The following is an 18,358-nucleotide window of genomic DNA, read 5'->3' on the forward strand; positions in this document are numbered from 1 at the left end:
TTAATAATTTTTTAAGTACTAAACCAAAATGTATTTTCTAAGCATTTAATTTTATGATTAACCTACATTACTACTTTACCATCCTCAGTATGAAGAAGAAAATGTACAGGAAGATCCATTTTCTATCTATGATTACTCACAATATACAGATAGTTATGACAGTTCGGATTACGAATGTCCTTCAGATGTAAGTATTTTTTTCTTGTTTGTTTTCCATACATAATTTATGTAGATAGAGGTTCTTCTCACAAAATTGGAATATCATCAACAAGTTAATTTATTTTTGTTCTTCATTAGAGATGAGCTAATTTGTTCGGATTCGATTCCGAATACGATCGGAATCATTGTTTTTGCAATGTTAGTCGAACACAGCCGAACGTCATTAGAATCAATTGGGGTAGAAATTACCGAATATGTTCGGAACCGTTGATAAGACATACATTCGGCATGAATATTGTTCGAATATGGCTCAAATATGTCATAATCAGATTTGGGGACAAAATCCAAACAAATTTGCTCATCTCTATTCTTCAAGAAAAAAAATTGAATCTCATATATTATATAGAGTCAATAAAAACAGAGTGCTCTATTTCACGTGTTTATTTCTGTTAATGTTGATGATTATGGCTTACAGCCAATGAAAACCCAAAAGTCATTATCTCAGTAAATTAGAATAATTAACAAAATACACCTGTAAAGGCTTTCTAAGCATTTAAAAAGGTCCCTTAGTCTGTTTCAGTAGGCTCCACAGTCATGATGAAGACTGCTGACTTGATAGATGTCCAGAACACAGTCATTGACACACTACACAATGAGGGTAAGCCAGAAAAGGTCATTGCTAAAGAAGCTGGCTGTTCAAATAGTGCTGTATCCCAGCATATTAATGGAAAGTTGAATAGAAGGAAAAGGTGTGGTAGAAAAAGTCTTGAAAGGATTGTTAAGAAAAGGCCATTCAAAAATTTGGGAAAGATTCACAAGAAGACGACTGCTGCTGGATTCATTGCTTCACACACACATTGCAACCACACACACACACACACACACACGTATCCAGGATATGGGCTACAATTGTCGCATTCCTTGTGTCAAGCCACATGTGACTAATAGACAATGCCAGACGTTTCTTACCTGGGCCAAGGAGAAAAACAACTGGACTGTTGCTCAGTGGTCCAAGGTGTTGTTTTTTGATGAAAGTAAATTTTGCATTTCATTTGGAAATCAGAGTCCCAAAGTCTGGAGGAAGAGTGGAGAGGCACATAATCCAAGCTGCTTGAGGTGTAGTGTGAGGTTTCTACAATCAGTGATGGCTTAGGGTGCCATGTCATCTGCTGGTGAAGGTCCACTGTGTTTTATCAAGACCAAAGTCAGCGCAGCCATCTACCAGGAAATTTTAGAGCATTTCATGCTTCCCTCTGCCGTCAAGCTTTTTGGAAAAGGAAATTTCATTCTCAAGCAGGACTTGTCACCTGTCCACACTGCTAAAAGTATCAATACCTGGTGTAAAAGCATCAGTATCACTGTACTTGGTTGGCTAGCAAACTCGCCTGACCTTAACCCCATAGAGAATCTATGGAGTATTGTCAAGAGGAAGATAAGAGACACCAGACCCAACAATGCAGATTAGCTGAAGGCTGCTATCAAAGCAACCTGGGCTTCCATAACACCTCAGCAGTGCCACAGGCTGATCGCCTCCATGCCACGCTGTATTGATGCAGTAATTGATGCAAAAGGAGCCCCAACCAAGTATTGAGTGCTTTTACTGAACATACATTTCATTAGGCCAACATTTCATATTTTACCACTTTCTGACAGTTGACGTACTATACCGTCCATGTGCCCTGGCACAATTTGACCATGGATGGTATAGTACGTCATAACTATCGGCCACGCACACGGGTGGTGTGTGGCCTATCACTAAGTGCAAAAAGAGGTCATGGACCACTCCCGGCACTTTAACCCACGAAATGCTGCGATCAAACACGATCACAGCATTCCGGGAGCAGTCAGAAGGCTGACAGCCCCTCTGCCTTTCGATCAGAGACCCTGTGTCACGCCGCTGCCACGGTAACCCGATGTTGTTGTGGCGCCCCTGAGGCTCAGTTGCCACAGAAGTACTGCACCTTCTCCTAAGGTCTAGTGCCCCACCATCCTGGTAAGGTGGGAACTCCTTTCCACGCTCCAATGCTCGCACCCCACACAACAGGGTAGTTCTGCACAACCACATTGCGGCTCCATGCACAGAGGGTAGCAGAGCACCTTTGGTGGTTCCCTGCTTGGAACATTGGACGTGCTGGGAGGTGGGTGGAGTTAAGATACATTAAAGAGTGGGAAAGTGTAGGAGGACAGGTCAGTCTGACAGAAGGTCAGTCAGGTAGGAAGTCACTCAGACAGGAGTGAGGATCCCTGGAAGAAGGGATGGAGGAAGGAGTGCTGCAGCTGCCTCAGTGATCTAAGCCAGCTGGCACGGGAAAGGAAAAGAAGGAGAAAGACATAGACCTGAAATCTAAGCTTCCATAAGAAATAAAGACAAGTCCGGAACAAAGGAGTAGAGAGAACAGAGAGGATGTGGGTTAGAGGAGGAACCCTGCCTATAGGTTCTCAGCGCAAGGCCGGGGCCCGGTCCCCGAGGTTGTATGGACACTTATGATTCTGCAGCAGACACTGGTGGAGTAGTTGGCTGTAAATGCACTACTCCCATCTAAGACTTGGGACACAACAGCAATTGGATAGAGAGCCGGGACTCAGGAGAAGGGAGTCCCAGAAGCAGGCTTCAGCTTTCTGCCGTACAAGTAGAGTTCTTGGGAACATCTGACAGGAGGAACTCCAGTGTAACTCAGTACTAGGAGATCTTCACACTTTAAGGCGCTATAGAGGAGTCGTTCAGAAAGGTACATGTTGGCAGAGTGTTGGAGTTGAGAATCCTAACTTGCCCTGAGGTTGATTGAGTCTCTGACCCGGAGGACACGGCCCGGAGGCAGGCACCTGTGTGTATGTACAACGGACTGTGAGTAAAGCTTTGGAACTACAAGCCCCGGTGTCCTCCATTCATTTGTGCGCTAACACAATCAGCACTGCTATAGCTGAGTACCATTCTCCACACCGCCTGCACCTCTCCTCTTTCAATGCATCCACACTGCCCTGGGGCTACAGCTTCACCTGCGGGGAGCTACACCATCTAGGCTGCAACACACCACCAGCCCCAGAGGATCTGCATGCAGCGTCAGCCTAACATCCTACTTGCCGAACACCACAAGTGGCGTCACGAACTATTCCATTCCATTAACTACATTCCCCCATTACTTGGGCGCCCAGGGCCACTGACCAGGTCACGGCTGCTGTGACACATTCCCCTGACACCGGCCCGGTACCGAGTGCCCCACTGCCCTGGGAGGGCAACCCATTGTCATGATGAAATCCCGGTTACTAGAGCTGAGATGATTCCATTGCATGTCAGGAAGTCTCTCAGGTCAGTGCGCAGAAAGTGCAGCACTGACAGATTCTATAGCAAGCAGATAGTGCTTCATCTGTATGCTATAGAATTGATCAGCCTGCAAAAAAAGATTGTCCCATAGTGGGACAAAGTGAAAAAATTAGAATGAAGTAAAAAAAAAAAAATTTAAATAATTGTAAAAATGTTTTTTTTAACTATATTATAAAAAAATCAATATTTATTCAATCACTAAATAAATATTTGAACAAAAAAAATCTAAACAATAAAAGTACACATATTTGGTATCGCCATGTCCATAATGACCCGACCTATAAAACTGTCCCACTAGTTAACTCCTTTAGTGAACAGGATAAAAAAAGGCAAAAAACAATGCTTTATCATCATACCGCAGAATAAAAAATGGAATAACACGCGATGAAAAAGACGGATATAAATAAACAGCGTCATAAATAAACAGATATAAATAAACAGCGTCATCAGCGAAAAAATTAAAAAGTTATTAAAGTTTCAGAATAAAGTGATGCAAAAACAATTATTTTTTCTACAAAATAGTTTTTACATATAAAAGCCCCAAAACAGAAAAAAAAATATATAAATGAGGTACCGCTGTCATTATACTGACCGTAAGAATAAAACTGCCTTATCAATTTTAACACATGCGGAACGGTATTAATGCCCCCTCAAAAGAAATTCATGAATTGCTAGTTTTTGCTCATTCTGTCTCCCAAAAATTGGAATAGAAAGTGATCAAAAAATGTAATGCACCTGAAAATTATACCAATAAAAACACTAGCTCGTCCCGCAAAACACAACTCTGTGGGCCAAAATATGCAAAAATTATAGATCTCAAAATGTGATGATGCAAAAACAATTTTTTTTTATAAAAAGCGTCTTTTAGCGTGTGACAGCTGCCAAACATAAAAACCTGCTATAAGGCCTCTTTCACACGTCTTGATATTTCTGGAGATGTCAGTGTCCATGTGTGTAATACTTGCGGCACATGTGTGGCATGTGTGTGCTGCACCAGTACCACACGGATGGGCACCAGGGAAGAAGTGTTGCAGTAAGCATTGTTCTCTGGCGCCAGGTACTGAACATGGCTCTCATCATTCTCCCTTGCTCTGCCAGAGATTGTCACGAGCTGGGGAGAATGATGAGAGTTACATTTAAACCCTTGACGACCGCCGATATGCCTTTTAATGGCAGCAGTTAAGGGTACGTGAACCACAGTGCCGCATTTTAACTGCACTGAGGTTTAGGGTTCTAGCGCCCCCCAGCATAGAAATTTCTCCATGGTCTCAGCTGCCAGGGGTAGCCAAGACCACAGAGAACATGATTTGGGTTGGTACCGCCATTGTCCCTGCAGGGCCCCTTGAAGTCCCCAGGCCATGGGCTTCTTTATCTGCTGAGATCTGCCGGCAAGCACACGGCAACAATAGGAGATTTTTTTCTATTGGTTCATTTTGATCACTGTGATAGACCCTATCACAGTGACCAAAATAAAAAAAATAGTAAATTAAACCCCCTTTATCGCCCCATTAGTTAAGGAAAAATAATACAATAAAAAAAGTAATTATTTCTATTTTCCCATTAGGGTTAGAGTTGGGTTAAAGTTAGAGTTGGGGCTAAAGTTAGAGTGGAGGCTAAAATTATTGTTATGGTTGGGGCTGAAGTTAGGGTTAGAGTTGGGGCTAAAGTTAGGGTTGGGACTACAGTTGGGGTTAGGGTTTGGATTACAATTACGGTTGGGATTAGGGTTAGGGGTGTGATATGGCTAGGGTTGGGATTAGGGCTAGGGGTGTGTTGGGGTTAGAGTTGGAGTTAGAATTGGGGGGTTTCCAGTTTAGGCACATCAGGCGCTCTCTAAACGTGACATGGCGTCCGATCTCAATTTCAGCCAATTCTGCGTTGAAAAAGTAAAACAGAGCTCCTTCACTTCTGACCTCTGCCGTGCACCCAAGCAGTGGTTTACCCCCACATACAGGGTATCAGCGTACTTATGACAAATTGCACAACAACTTTTGGGGTCCAATTTCTCCTGTAACCAATGGAAAAAAAACATTGGGGTGAAAAGATCATTTTTGTGAAGAAAATATGATTTTTAATTTTTATGGCGCTACGTTATAAACTTCTGTGAAGCACTTGGGGGTTCAAAGTGCTCACTACACATCTAGATAAGTTCCTTAGGTGATATAGTTTCCAAAATTGTGTCACTTGTGAGGTTTTTTCACTATTTAGGCACATCAGGGGCTCTCAAAACACGACATGGCGTACGATCTTAATTCCAGCCAATTTTGCGTTGAAAAAGTAAAATGGAGCTCCTTCACTTCTGACCTCTGCCATGCGCCCAAGCAGTGGTTTACCCCCACATATGGGGTATCAGCATACTTTTTGGTATTTTCTATCATATAGAACCCTCAAAGTGACTTCACATGTGATATGGTCCCTAAAAAAATGGTGTTGTAAAAATGAGAAATTGCTGTTTAACTTTTAACCCTGATAACTTCCTAACAAAAAGAAATTGACTCTAAAATTGTGCTGATGTAAAGTAAACAGGTGGGAAATGTTATTTATTAAGTTTTTTGCGTGCCATATCTCTGTGATTTAAGGGCATGAAAATTCAAAGTTGGAAAATTGCAAAATTTTCAAAATTTTCGACAAATTTATTTTTTTCACAAATAAACGCAAGTCATATCAAAGAAATTTTACCACTGCCATGAAGTACAATATGTCATGAGAAAACATTGTCAGAATCACCAGGATCCATGGAAACATTCCAGAGTTATTACCTAATAAAGGGACAGTGGTCATTAACTTGCAAACCATCATTGGGGGTAAAGGGGTTAAAATCAGTCTTAAAGCTGGTGTTAAAAAGTTCTAATTTACTGAGATAATGACTTTTGGTTTTTCATTGGTTGTAAGCCATAGTAATCGACATTAACCCCTTCATGACTGGTGCTTTTTTCGGTTTTGCGTTTTCGTTTTTTGCTCCACTTATTCCCAGAGCCCTATTTTTTGTATTTTTCCCTCAATATGGCCATGTCAGAGCTTATTTTTTGCAGGATAAGTTGTAATTTTGAAAGACACCATTAGTTTTACCATGTCTTGTACTAGAAGATGGGGAAAAAAATTCAAGTGCAGTAAAATTGCAAAAAAGTGCAATCCCACACTTGTTTTTTGCTTGGATTTTTTTGCTAGGTTCCCTAAATGCTAAAACTAACCTATCTATATGATTCTCCAGGTCACTACAAGTTCATAGAAACCAAATATGCCTAGGTTCTTTTTTATCTAAGTGGTGAAAAAGAATATCAAATAGGGATGAGCGAGCATATTTGTGGGTATTCGGTACTCGGCGAGTTAATGCGGTACTCGCGGTACTCAGTACATAGCGAGTATTTCACTACTCGCCTTGCACTATTCGGTTCTCCCACCCAGCAGTTGCCAATCACAGTAATGCCGCACCGTTCTTGGTTGTGGGCAGCAATACTATGATTGGCTGGCCGCCCAGCGTCATCATAGGCTATGAGTCATCATAGCCTGGCTCTATCTAAGCCCTGCTGCCGCCATTTTCTGCACATTGCATGCAGAACACAGCTAGTGTAGGGAGAGTGTGAGCAGCTGCTAGGGAGAGTTGTGTTTTTCGGTGCAAATCATCCAGAAATCCTCTGTGAAACCCAAAAGCTCTTTTCAGAGCTGAAAGTATAAGGTCAGGGACTGAGTACTTACCGTTTTTCCAGCTTTTTTTGGGGTCACATTTACCCCTGCAGGGCAGATTCTTTTGTGATGTTGTGGTGCTGTATTCACAGTGAATAGTACGCATGCACGGTACTGCACAACTGACGCGCAGCCAGCATCGCTGTCTGGGGTGCGTACTCTTGCCTCAAACCTCAGGGCAATTTTTAGTGGCAGCACCGTTGTCTTGTGTGGTTACTGGGGTGCGTAAATTCACCCTAAACCTCAGTGCAATATTTTTCTGCTGTTGCGGTGCTCTTTGTAAATCACAAAGCAGTACTAGGCTGTAGTGCTACCTTCCACAAAGCACTAACTGCTCCTTGTTCCTCAATATCTGCATATGAACATCTGCAACTATGGCAGAAAAATCCAAATTTCCTAAAAAGGCTGTTGTGAAGGGACAGGGACGTGGACGTGGGGTCGTTAGTGCCCAACAAGGCACAGAGTCTGGGAGATCGAAGAAGGTTGATGCATCTAGTTTCCTATTTTTCATGGTGTGCCGTCCCCGCGTTACACCAGCACGTCTTAAACAATCTAAAGCATGCTCTCACCAATGCCATAACAGGGAAGGTCCTTCTTACAACAGACATGTGGACAATTACTTGTGGCCAGGGACGATACATCTCTGTCACAGCACACTGGCTCAACCTCGTGGAGGGTGGGACAGTCTCAAACTGGACCATCAACACATATCCTACCCATGCCACGAATAGCGGGCCCAACCTCAATCAGGGTTTCCGCCTCATCATATATTTCCTGTCTCCCCTCTTCCTCCTCCTCTGCCTCATCATCCTATGCTGAATTACCCTCCACATCACTCCCAAGTAGGGAGCTGTGCCGCAGCGCATCGGCAAAGCGGCAAAATGCTCTGCTGAAGCTGATCTGCTTAGGTGAAACACCACACACTGCAGCAGAGCTGTGGCAAGGAATAAAACAACAGACCGATCAGTGGCTTTCCCCACTGCAACTCCAAGCTGGTCTGGTTGTCTGCGACAATGGCGTAACCTGGTGGCGGCTTTAAAGCTGGGGAAGCTGGTACACGTGCCATGCATGGCTCACGTGCTGAACCTGGTAGTGCAGAAATTTATAAAAACATACCCTGACTTGCCGTACCTACTTGCGAAGGTGTGCCGTATTTGCGCCCATTTCCGCCACTCCTCAACTGCTGTTGCCGGTCTTGCAGCGCTTCAAAAGCAATTTAATTTGCCAAACCACAGACTGATTTGTGACCTGCCAACACGGTGGAACTCAACATATCATATGTTGGCAAGGGTAAGTGAGCAGCAGAGGCCACTTTCTGAATACGAGCTTAAACATGCCCGTCACACTGAGACTCACCCAAGACACTTAACAACTGTCGAGTGGGTGTGGATCGCTGATATTTGTGAGGTGCTTGATAACTTTGAATACTGCACCAAGCTTGTGAACGGTGATCAGGCTATTATCAGCATAATCATCCCTATGCTATGTCTGCTGAAAAAATAGCTGCAGAATCAAAAAATGGAATCTTTGCATGCCCAGCAGCTGGGTATGGAGCAAGATTTCACAATGGGTTATCCTACCCAGCCCAGCCAATATCTTCAGGTAACATTGGGGGATGAAGATGATGATGACAATGAGGAGGGAGAGAACTTCTTTTTCAGTGGCACCGAGGGGACACCTCATGCTACAGAGGGGTATCCCAACCCCAGCTTCATGTCTGTCCAGCATGAGTGGGCTGAAAAGGAGGAGGTAGAGGAGGAGAGTCAGTGTGAGGAGAGGATGGGTATTGTTCCTCCTTCAGGGGTCACTGAACATTTGCCTCTTTGCAGCTTGGCACACATGGCACACTTCATATCTGACTGTCTCTGCCAAGACCCTCATGTAATCCACATTTTCAATAGCAACCTATACTGGTTGGCCACCTTTCTAGACCCTTGGTACAAGGACAAATTTCCTTCGCTACTGTTGCAGTCACCAAGGGGTTTCACAATGGAATCCTTCAAGAAGGCCGTTGTCGATCATTTGATGGCAAGAGACACCACTACTAGCAGAGATACCAGCTCTGTGCAACAGCATGCATTAATGGGGAGAGATACACCAAGCAGGTTCAAAAGAGGTGGTGGTAAAATGTCCACAAACTGGGCCATCTTCAATAAACCGGCTCATCACCAAGGACTAGTTGGAACAGTAGCAATGTCAAGGAGGGAGAAGTTGAACAAGATGGTCAAGGACTATCTAAGTGACCATACCTGCATCCTTCCTGACGCTTCTGTACCATTTAATTACTGGCTATCCAAGCTGCAGAGTTGGCCCGACCTCTCCTATGCCTTGGAGGTGCTGGCCTGCCCTGCTGCTAGTGTGATGTCAGAGTGTGTTTTCAGTGCCGCTGGAGCAATCATCACAGATACACGCACACGGTTGACTACAGAGAATGCTGACAGGCTGACTCTGATAAAATTTAACAAGGACTCGATTTCACAAAAATATTTAAGCCCTCCAGATGACAGTATCCCAACCTAAAGTCACCCAAAACGTTATTTTTTTTAAATTGGTGATCAAGTTCATCCCTTCCTATACAAGCCCCTTTTCTTCTTCTTACACACGTTTTCAAAACCTGCTTCTGACACGTGTGCCTCATGGTCAATAAGCTAAAAACAATGTTACGTTTATTAATATTTCCCATCGGAGGCACTTGTGATGAGAGTGAGACCGTTCTTCCTTCATCAACCATCGTATCATGCCCCTTGGGCTAATTTTTGGAGACACTATGGCTATGCCTGGACACTGGGCACTGACACCTCTATACTAGTAGTCCTAGCTTCATCATAATTGTTTGGCCCTTCAGACCTACCTTTCTTCCTTCATCAACTATGATACAGCCCCTTGGGCTAATTTTTGGAGACACTATGGCTATGCCTGGACACTTGGCACTGAAACCTCTATGCTAGTAGTCCTAGCTATGTCATAATTGTTTGGCTCTGTGTCTTCAGACCTGTCTTGCTTCCTTCATCAACCATGATACTGCCCCTAGGACTAATTTTTGAAGACACTTTGTCTATGTCTACACATTGGCCAGTGGCACAGCAAGGACAGTAGTCCAAGCTTTATAATTGTGAATCCCTTGTGATGAAGATGATGACGGGTGGCTTCTTCCTGCGCTAACCATGACACAGCCCCTAGGGCAGATTGCTCTCCTTACACTACTTACACACTTACAGTGGGGCAAAAAAGTATTTAGTCAGTCAGCAATAGTGCAAGTTCCACCACTTAAAAAGATGAGAGGCGTCTGTAATTTACATCATAGGTAGACCTCAACTATGGGAGACAAACTGAGAAAAAAAAATCCAGAAAATCACATTGTCTGTTTTTTTTTCATTTTATTTGCATATTATGGTGGAAAATAAGTATTTGGTCAGAAACAAGCAATCAAGATTTCTGGCTCTCACAGACCTGTAACTTCTTCTTTAAGAGTCTCCTCTTTCCTCCACTCATTACCTGTAGTAATGGCACCTGTTTAAACTTGTTATCAGTATAAAAAGACACCTGTGCACACCCTCAAACAGTCTGACTCCAAACTCCACTATGGTGAAGACCAAAGAGCTGTCAAAGGACACCAGAAACAAAATTGTAGCCCTGCACCAGGCTGGGAAGACTGAATCTGCAATAGCCAACCAGCTTGGAGTGAAGAAATCAACTGTGGGAGCAATAATTAGAAAATGGAAGACATACAAGACCACTGATAATCTCCCTCGATCTGGTGCTCCACGCGAAATCCCACCCCGTGGGGTCAGAATGATCACAAGAACGGTGAGCAAAAATCCCAGAACCACGCGGGGGGACCTAGTGAATGAACTGCAGAGAGCTGGGACCAATGTAACAAGGCCTACCATAAGTAACACAGTACGCCACCATGGACTCAGATCCTGCAGTGCCAGACGTGTCCCACTGCTTAAGCCTGTACATGTCCGGGCCCGTCTGAAGTTTGCTAGAGAGCATTTGGATGATCCAGAGGAGTTTTGGGAGAATGTCCTATGGTCTGATGAAACCAAACTGGAACTGTTTGGTAGAAACACAACTTGTCGTGTTTGGAGGAAAAAGAATACTGAGTTGCATCCATCAAACACCATACCTACTGTAAAGCATGGTGGTGGAAACATCATGCTTTGGGGCTGTTTCTCTGCAAAGGGGCCAGGACGACTGATCCGAGTACATGAAAGAATGAATGGGGCCATGTATCGTGAGATTTTGAGTGCAAACCTCCTTCCATCAGCAAGGGCATTGAAGATGAAACGTGGCTGGGTCTTTCAACATGACAATGATCCAAAGCACACCGCCAGGGCAACGAAGGAGTGGCTTCGTAAGAAGCATTTCAAGGTCCTGGAGTGGCCTAGCCAGTCTCCAGATCTCAACCCTATAGAAAACCTTTGGAGGGAGTTGAAAGTCCGTGTTGCCAAGCGAAAAGCCAAACACATCACTGCTCCAGAGGAGATCTGCATGGAGGAATGGGCCAACATACCAACAACAGTGTGTGGCAACCTTGTGAAGACTTACAGAAAACGTTTGACCTCTGTCATTGCCAACAAAGGATATATCACAAAGTATTGAGATGAAATTTTGTTTCTGACCAAATACTTATTTTCCACCATAATATGCAAATAAAATGAAAAAAAACAGACAATGTGATTTTCTGGATTTTTTTTTCTCAGTTTGTCTCCCATAGTTGAGGTCTACCTATGATGTAAATTACAGACGCCTCTCATCTTTTTAAGTGGTGGAACTTGCACTATTGCTGACTGACTAAATACTTTTTTGCCCCACTGTAGCTGTCAGAAGATTGCCTCCATCATCACTCGCTCTTACGGCACTTCTAATATATCACTGCCACTGCGTAAGTGGCGTACGAGTCTCGCTCTTCCGGCAAAAAACCACAGGACTTCAAATAGTGTTTGTACATTCTAGTGAAGCAGAGGTGTAAAACCACTCGTGCAGCGCCTGACCTGGTGCCCCCATGTTATATACATTTGTTTACAGCATACTTTTTTTTAACATTTACACATTTTTTAGCCTTTTCCTCAGCCCTCAGACCGCTGTGTAGGGTCCAGCAGACAATTACTCGCATTTTCCATTGACTATCATTGGACTCGCTACTCATTCCGAATACCTGAGTGTTATGGTATACTCGGTACGAGTATATGGAGTCCGAATACACTACTCGCTCATCCCTAATTTCAAACTTTGCTAAAAAAAAAAACTTGTGCTATTTTACGATACCCATAGTGTCTCGATATTTTGTGATCTCGGGTTGGGTGAGGGCTTATTTTTTGTGCGCCAAGCAGACGTTTTCATTGATTGCATTTTGGTGCAGATTTGTTCTTTAGATCGCCCATTATTGCATTTTAACCAAAAAACTGAAATTCTGGCGTTTTGAATTTTTTTGCCATTTAGCAATTGGGTTAATCCTTTTTTTATTGATAGATCGGGCAATTCTGAATGCGGTGATACCTAATAGGTGTGTGTGTGTGATTTTTTTGTTGCTGTTTTATTTAAATGGGGTGAAAGGGGGGTGACTTAAACTTTTATATTTTTTTTACATTTTTAAACATTTTTTTTTTTACTGTTGCCATGCTTCAATAGTCTCCATAGGAGGCTGGAAGCTGTCACAACTCGATCGGCTCTGCTACATAGAGACGATGAACAGATTGCTTCTATGTAGCAGAATTATTGACTTGCTATGAGTGCCGACCACTGACAACCATAGAGGTCTCCAGGAGACCATGGGTTGTCATACGGACGCACCGGTCACCCGCGATCACATGATGCGGGTCACCGATGAACACATTTCTTGCCCGATGGCTGGAAGGGCCATTTAAATGCCGCTGTCAGCAATTGACAGTGGCATTTAACTAGTTAATAGCCACGGGTAGATCATGATTCCACTCATGGCTATGGTGGGCACATGTCAGCTGTTCAAAATAGCTGACATGAGAGGGATACTGACATCGGCGTACTATTATGCCGGATGTCGGTAAGGGGTTAACAGAAATAAACACTTTTCACTTTTTGTATTGAATAAATAAAATAAGTGAACTTTTTGATGATATTCTAATTTTGTGAGTAGCACTTGTATATTCTGTAGCTTTACCGCCCAGTTTGTAGTTCTGGTAAATTCCGTATGGGTAGGTGTCCATATTTGGACATTCGCATCTTCCTCCCTTCAGGCATGTTATTGAATTATATGTTTGCAATTTACCAAGTCTGAAACCAAGTAAGAAATAATACTCACTGCTGAGATGACATCATTCAGATAAGATGAATCCTCTAAGCCTTAGGGTATGCACACAAATCCTGGGTATTGATACAGCAAGTAAGAAGGCACATGGGCAGTGAGAACTTGGCACACAAAGGAATATCAGGGGCTGCAGGATAGATGAAGTGGAAACCAGAAAGGATCAATGCAAGCACAAACACAAAGAGCACAGATGGTGAAGTACATGAAACATAGGGGTAGAATCTTAATCCTAAGTGTATGTGTTAAAGGGCCTTGAATAAATCTAGGAAAATGATGTCATTAATCCACGCTGGGTAATTTGCAAAACCCAACATGGAGCACAATATTTGGCACCGTACCCATGTGAAGCAGAGCCTGGGATACCTGGGACAGCTGTATAACAGGAACACACACACGCTAGAATGGTCGTACAAAGCAATCTACAGTACATAAAATACTTCATAATGACGTAACATTTACTGTCAAACATAACTGAAGCTGCCATTTCTACAAAATTCCTCTCAATAGCGAAGACATAGAGTCCGCTTCATAAAAATTGACATTGTACAGGCCAATCTTGAAAGGACAAGGTACAGTAAGATGAGCCAAATTCATTAAGTGCCTGTTGAAGGATTTTTTGGGCAGGCAGCATTACACCCTGTCCTGCCCATTTTCAACCAACCTTGGCAGATCTGACTAGAACTTGCCCACAAATTAGTGGTAAGTGAATGTGCTTGCCACTATTCGTTACTCGTCCGAGTATCACAGTACTCGGTGTACTCGGCGAGCACCAAGCATTTCCGGGATTACTTGGCGGGAATTCGGGTCTCCACGCAGTATTTTTGGCAGACTTTAGAGACCCAATCATGCTGCAGGGATTGTCGGACAGGCAATGAAATGCCGCAGCCATCTTTGTTATGGTCGTGCAGTGATTGGCTGGCCGCACAACAACATCAGGGGTATAAGAGACCAGACACCGCCCTGCTCGGCGAATTCAGCTCCAGATTGAGATAGTGTAGGGGGAGCTGCATTTGATATAGGGTCAGAATTGGGGATTTGTTAGTTAGTGTGGGGTCTGCCATCGTAAACTGCTCAAATCCAGATAAACCAACAGTCCTTCTAACGACTAATTCCAGAGTATACTGTATACGTTCCAGTGTTAGGTAGACAGGGTAGTGTTCGTCGTTCTATACACATCAGTGCAAGGCCTGCAGGCACTGTATGTGTGTACATACATACATCAAGAGGGTCCATTCCCTTCCTGTGTTCTGGTTCTGCTGCTGCTATCTGTAGGATGTATTAGCCGTATATAGCTAGCCCCAGGCGTATTTGGAATACAGGCCACACATTTTTTGGTGTGGTATCTCCGAGCCAGCTCATATCTGTGTGTGCTCAAAGTTTGAACAGCTTACAGCGGTTTTCTTTTTTTGGCCTGGCTGTCATGGTAGTTAAATACAGCAGTATTTAGCCCCAAAAAATATACTGGGCATACATTTGTCCTAGTGGTATTTCCGTGGCAGCTCATATCTGCGTGTGCTCAAAGATTTGCCAGTTTACGACGGTTTTCTTTTTTTGTCCTGGGTGAAACTGTACTTATATACAGCACTAGTAAGAACAAAAATAAAAAAAAGAGCAGGGCACACATTTGTCGCAGTGGTATATGCGTGGCAGCTCATATCTGTGTGTGTTCAAAGTTTTGCCAGTTTATGGCGATTTTCTTTTTTTGTCCTGGGTGAAACTGTACTTATATACAACAGTAGTTAGTCCAAAACTAAAAAGGGCACATATTTGTCATAGTGGTATCTCCGTGCCAGCTCATATCTGTGCGTGCTCAAAGTTTGGCCAGCTTACGGCAGCTTTCTTTTTTTGGCCTGGCTGTCTCTGTAGTTAAATACCACAGTATTTCGCCAAAAAATAAAAAATACAGGCCACACATTTGTCGTAGTGGTATCTCCGTGAAGCTCATATCTGTATGTGCTCAAAGTTTTTCCAGTTTACGGCGGTTTTCTTTTTTACATCCTGGGTGAACTGTTCTTATATACAGCATTAGTTAGCTCAAAAATAAAGAAAAGGGCTCACATTTGTCGTAGAGGTATCTCCGTGACAGCTCATATCTTTGTGTGCTCAAAATTTTGCCAGTTTACGGCGGTTTCATTTTTTGTCCTGGGTGTCACAGTACTTATATACAGCACTATGTTGCATTATAGTAAAAAACAGGCCACATTTTACAGTGGAGTCTATCTGTGACACGCCTTATATATCCGTGTGCCAAAATTGAGGCATTTTAGGCCTAACTTCCCTTTTTTGGGCAGTCTGTCACTCTCGTTATATACAGCAGTCTTTTTTATCCAAAAAATAAAAAAAAAATAATACAGTCTGGTATCTCAGGCTGAGGCCTGGTGTATCTGTGGTGTAAAAATCTTTTCTTCGCAGGAATACATTGCATAGTTCTGTCTGCTAGCCTTGTTCTACTCATTATTTTGTGTTTTCAAAAATTAACACAAAACCTTTAAAAATTAATACAGTCTGTTATCTCATGCTGAGGCCTGGTGTATCTGTGGTGGAAAAATCTTTGCTTCGCAGGCATACTGATCACATATAATTTTTATCCAAATAAATCCTTTTGTATTGAGCTTTTCAAATATTTCAGTAGTCCATTTAAAATGGGCAAGGGACAGGGAAGTGGACGTGATGCTGATGGTGAATGCAGAGGACGTGACCAAGCTGAAAGTGGGCCACAGCAAAGACCCACATCTTCGCGCTCGACCTTCCTGTCCCAGTTTCTAGGGGACCGCAGGACTCCACTATTGAAGCCAGAGCAGTGTGAAATGGTTGTTGGTTGGATAGCGGATAATGCTTCCAGTCACTTAGCCACCACTACCACCACCATGTCTTCCACATGGTCAAGTCTGAGTTGCCGTGAGTGTGGACTGGATCTTACTCACCCTGATCCTCCTTCCTCCCACAATGCCGAGTGCCCTGAGACAACTGATCCCACAATCGGACACTCCGAAGAGCTGTTCAGTTTTCCATTTGGAGATTCGTACCTCTTGCCTGGTCCACTTGAAGCGGGGCAAGATGATATTCCATGGAGTGATGCCCAAATCTTTGAGCAGCCACGGTCACAAGAGGTGGACGATGATGAGACACAATTGCCGGAAAGTCAGGAGGAGGAGCAGGGTGCGGATGTGGAAGACGAGGTGGTGGATGACATAGTGACTGACCCAACCTGGCAGGAGGACATGCAGAGCAAGGAGAGCAGCACACATGGGGAAGGAAGGCATATCACCCCAACATGCAGGAAGAAGCAGTATGGTGGCCACAGACAGAAGGCGTGCATCCATTCCCTGTAACACCAACATGACGGAAGTTGCCATTCCAACTGTTAGATCTTCCAGAGTCTGGTTATTTTTTAAAAGACTGTGAAAAATGAGGATGAATGAACTCATGGAGATCAACATCAAACACTGCGGAGACACCATCACATGTTTCTCAACGCAGTGATTCTAGAGCAATGCCCCCATCCCTTATGGGAAATATGCAAAAACATGCAAAACACAAGCCGCAGAGACACCATCACATGTTTCTCAACACAAGCAATGACTAGCCAGGTCTTTCCCCGGGAAGGAACAACCACGGGAAGGACAAAACATGGTATCCATCCACAGATAGCTGTTTCTTTTTTTAAAAAAAATAAAACATTCAGGTTAGTTATAAATAGGGATGAGCTTTCCGATATTGAAATATCGAAAATCGGCCCGATATTTGCAATATCAGAATTCCGATTTCCGATTCCGATATTTTTTTCACATCGGAAATCGGAAAGCAGAAGAAGACTAAGCATGGTTTAAAGGGAGTGTATCCGTTCCTCCACGTGGTGCTCCTGGAAACTCCCTGCAAAGCAAGGTGAGCTGAATGCAGACACATGTCAGTCAAAGGGCATATTGACACCACCACTGGCAGTTTTAATTTAATAATGTAAAATCACTAACCCTAACCCTAACTATTCCTAACCCCTAACCCTTAACCCTTACCACTAACCCTAACTAACCCTAACCACTAACCCTAACCCCTAACCCTTACCCTAACCCTACTAACCATAAGCATAACCGTAACCCTAACCCTACTAACCCTAACCCCTAACCCTAACCCTACTAATCATAAGCATAACCCTAAACCCTAACCCTACTAACCCTAACCCTACTAACTATAAGCATAACCCTAACCATAAACCCTGACTCTACTAACTAACCCAAACCCCTAATGCTTACCCTAACCCTACTAACCCTAAACCCTAACCATAACCCTACTAATCCTAACCCCTAACCCTAACCTTACTAACCCTAACCCCTAACCCTACTAACCATAACCATAGCCCCTAACCCTAATAACCCAAACCCTACTAACCATAAGCATAACCCTAACCCTAGCTAACCCTAACCCTTACCCCAACCCTAAACCCTAACCCTACTAACCCTAACCCTACTAACCCTAACCCTACTAACCATAAGCATAACCCTAACCCTAACTAACCCTATCCCTAATCCCTAACCCTACTATCCATAAGCATAACCCTAACCATACTAACCATAAGCATAGCCCTAACCCTAACTAACCTTAACCCTAACCCCTAACCCTAACCCTGCTATCCATAAGCATAACCCTAACCCTAACTAACCCTAACCCCTAACCTTTTCCCTAACCCTACTAACCCTAACCCTACTAACCATAAGCATAACCCTAACCCTAACTAACCCTAACCCTAACCCCTAACCCTAACCCTACTATCCATAAGCATAACCCTAACCCTAACTAACCCTAACCCATAACCTTCGCCCTAACCCTACTAACCCTAACCATAACCCTAACTAACCCTAACCCCTAACCCTACTAACCCTAAACCTTACCCTACTAACCATAAACCC

At 43.5% G+C, this 18,358-nt stretch overlaps 1 protein-coding gene across 4 annotated transcripts in view; it reads left to right on the forward strand.

The window, feature by feature from the left end:
- Positions 1-18,358, forward strand: part of LOC141075361 (uncharacterized) — a 292,982-nt gene that overhangs the window by 136,071 nt on the left and 138,553 nt on the right. For all 4 annotated transcript variants that reach the window (XM_073562744.1, XM_073564031.1, XM_073563444.1 and 1 more), the window contains exon 5: positions 89-187. In XM_073562744.1, coding sequence (XP_073418845.1) covers positions 89-187 — 99 coding nt within the window. The remainder of the gene's footprint in view (positions 1-88; positions 188-18,358) is intronic.

The sequence above is a fragment of the Dendrobates tinctorius genome, unplaced genomic scaffold (assembly GCF_039654945.1).
Source record: "Dendrobates tinctorius isolate UK_male_01 unplaced genomic scaffold, ASM3965494v1 ptg000001l, whole genome shotgun sequence".
NCBI classification, from domain to species: domain Eukaryota; kingdom Metazoa; phylum Chordata; class Amphibia; order Anura; family Dendrobatidae; genus Dendrobates; species Dendrobates tinctorius.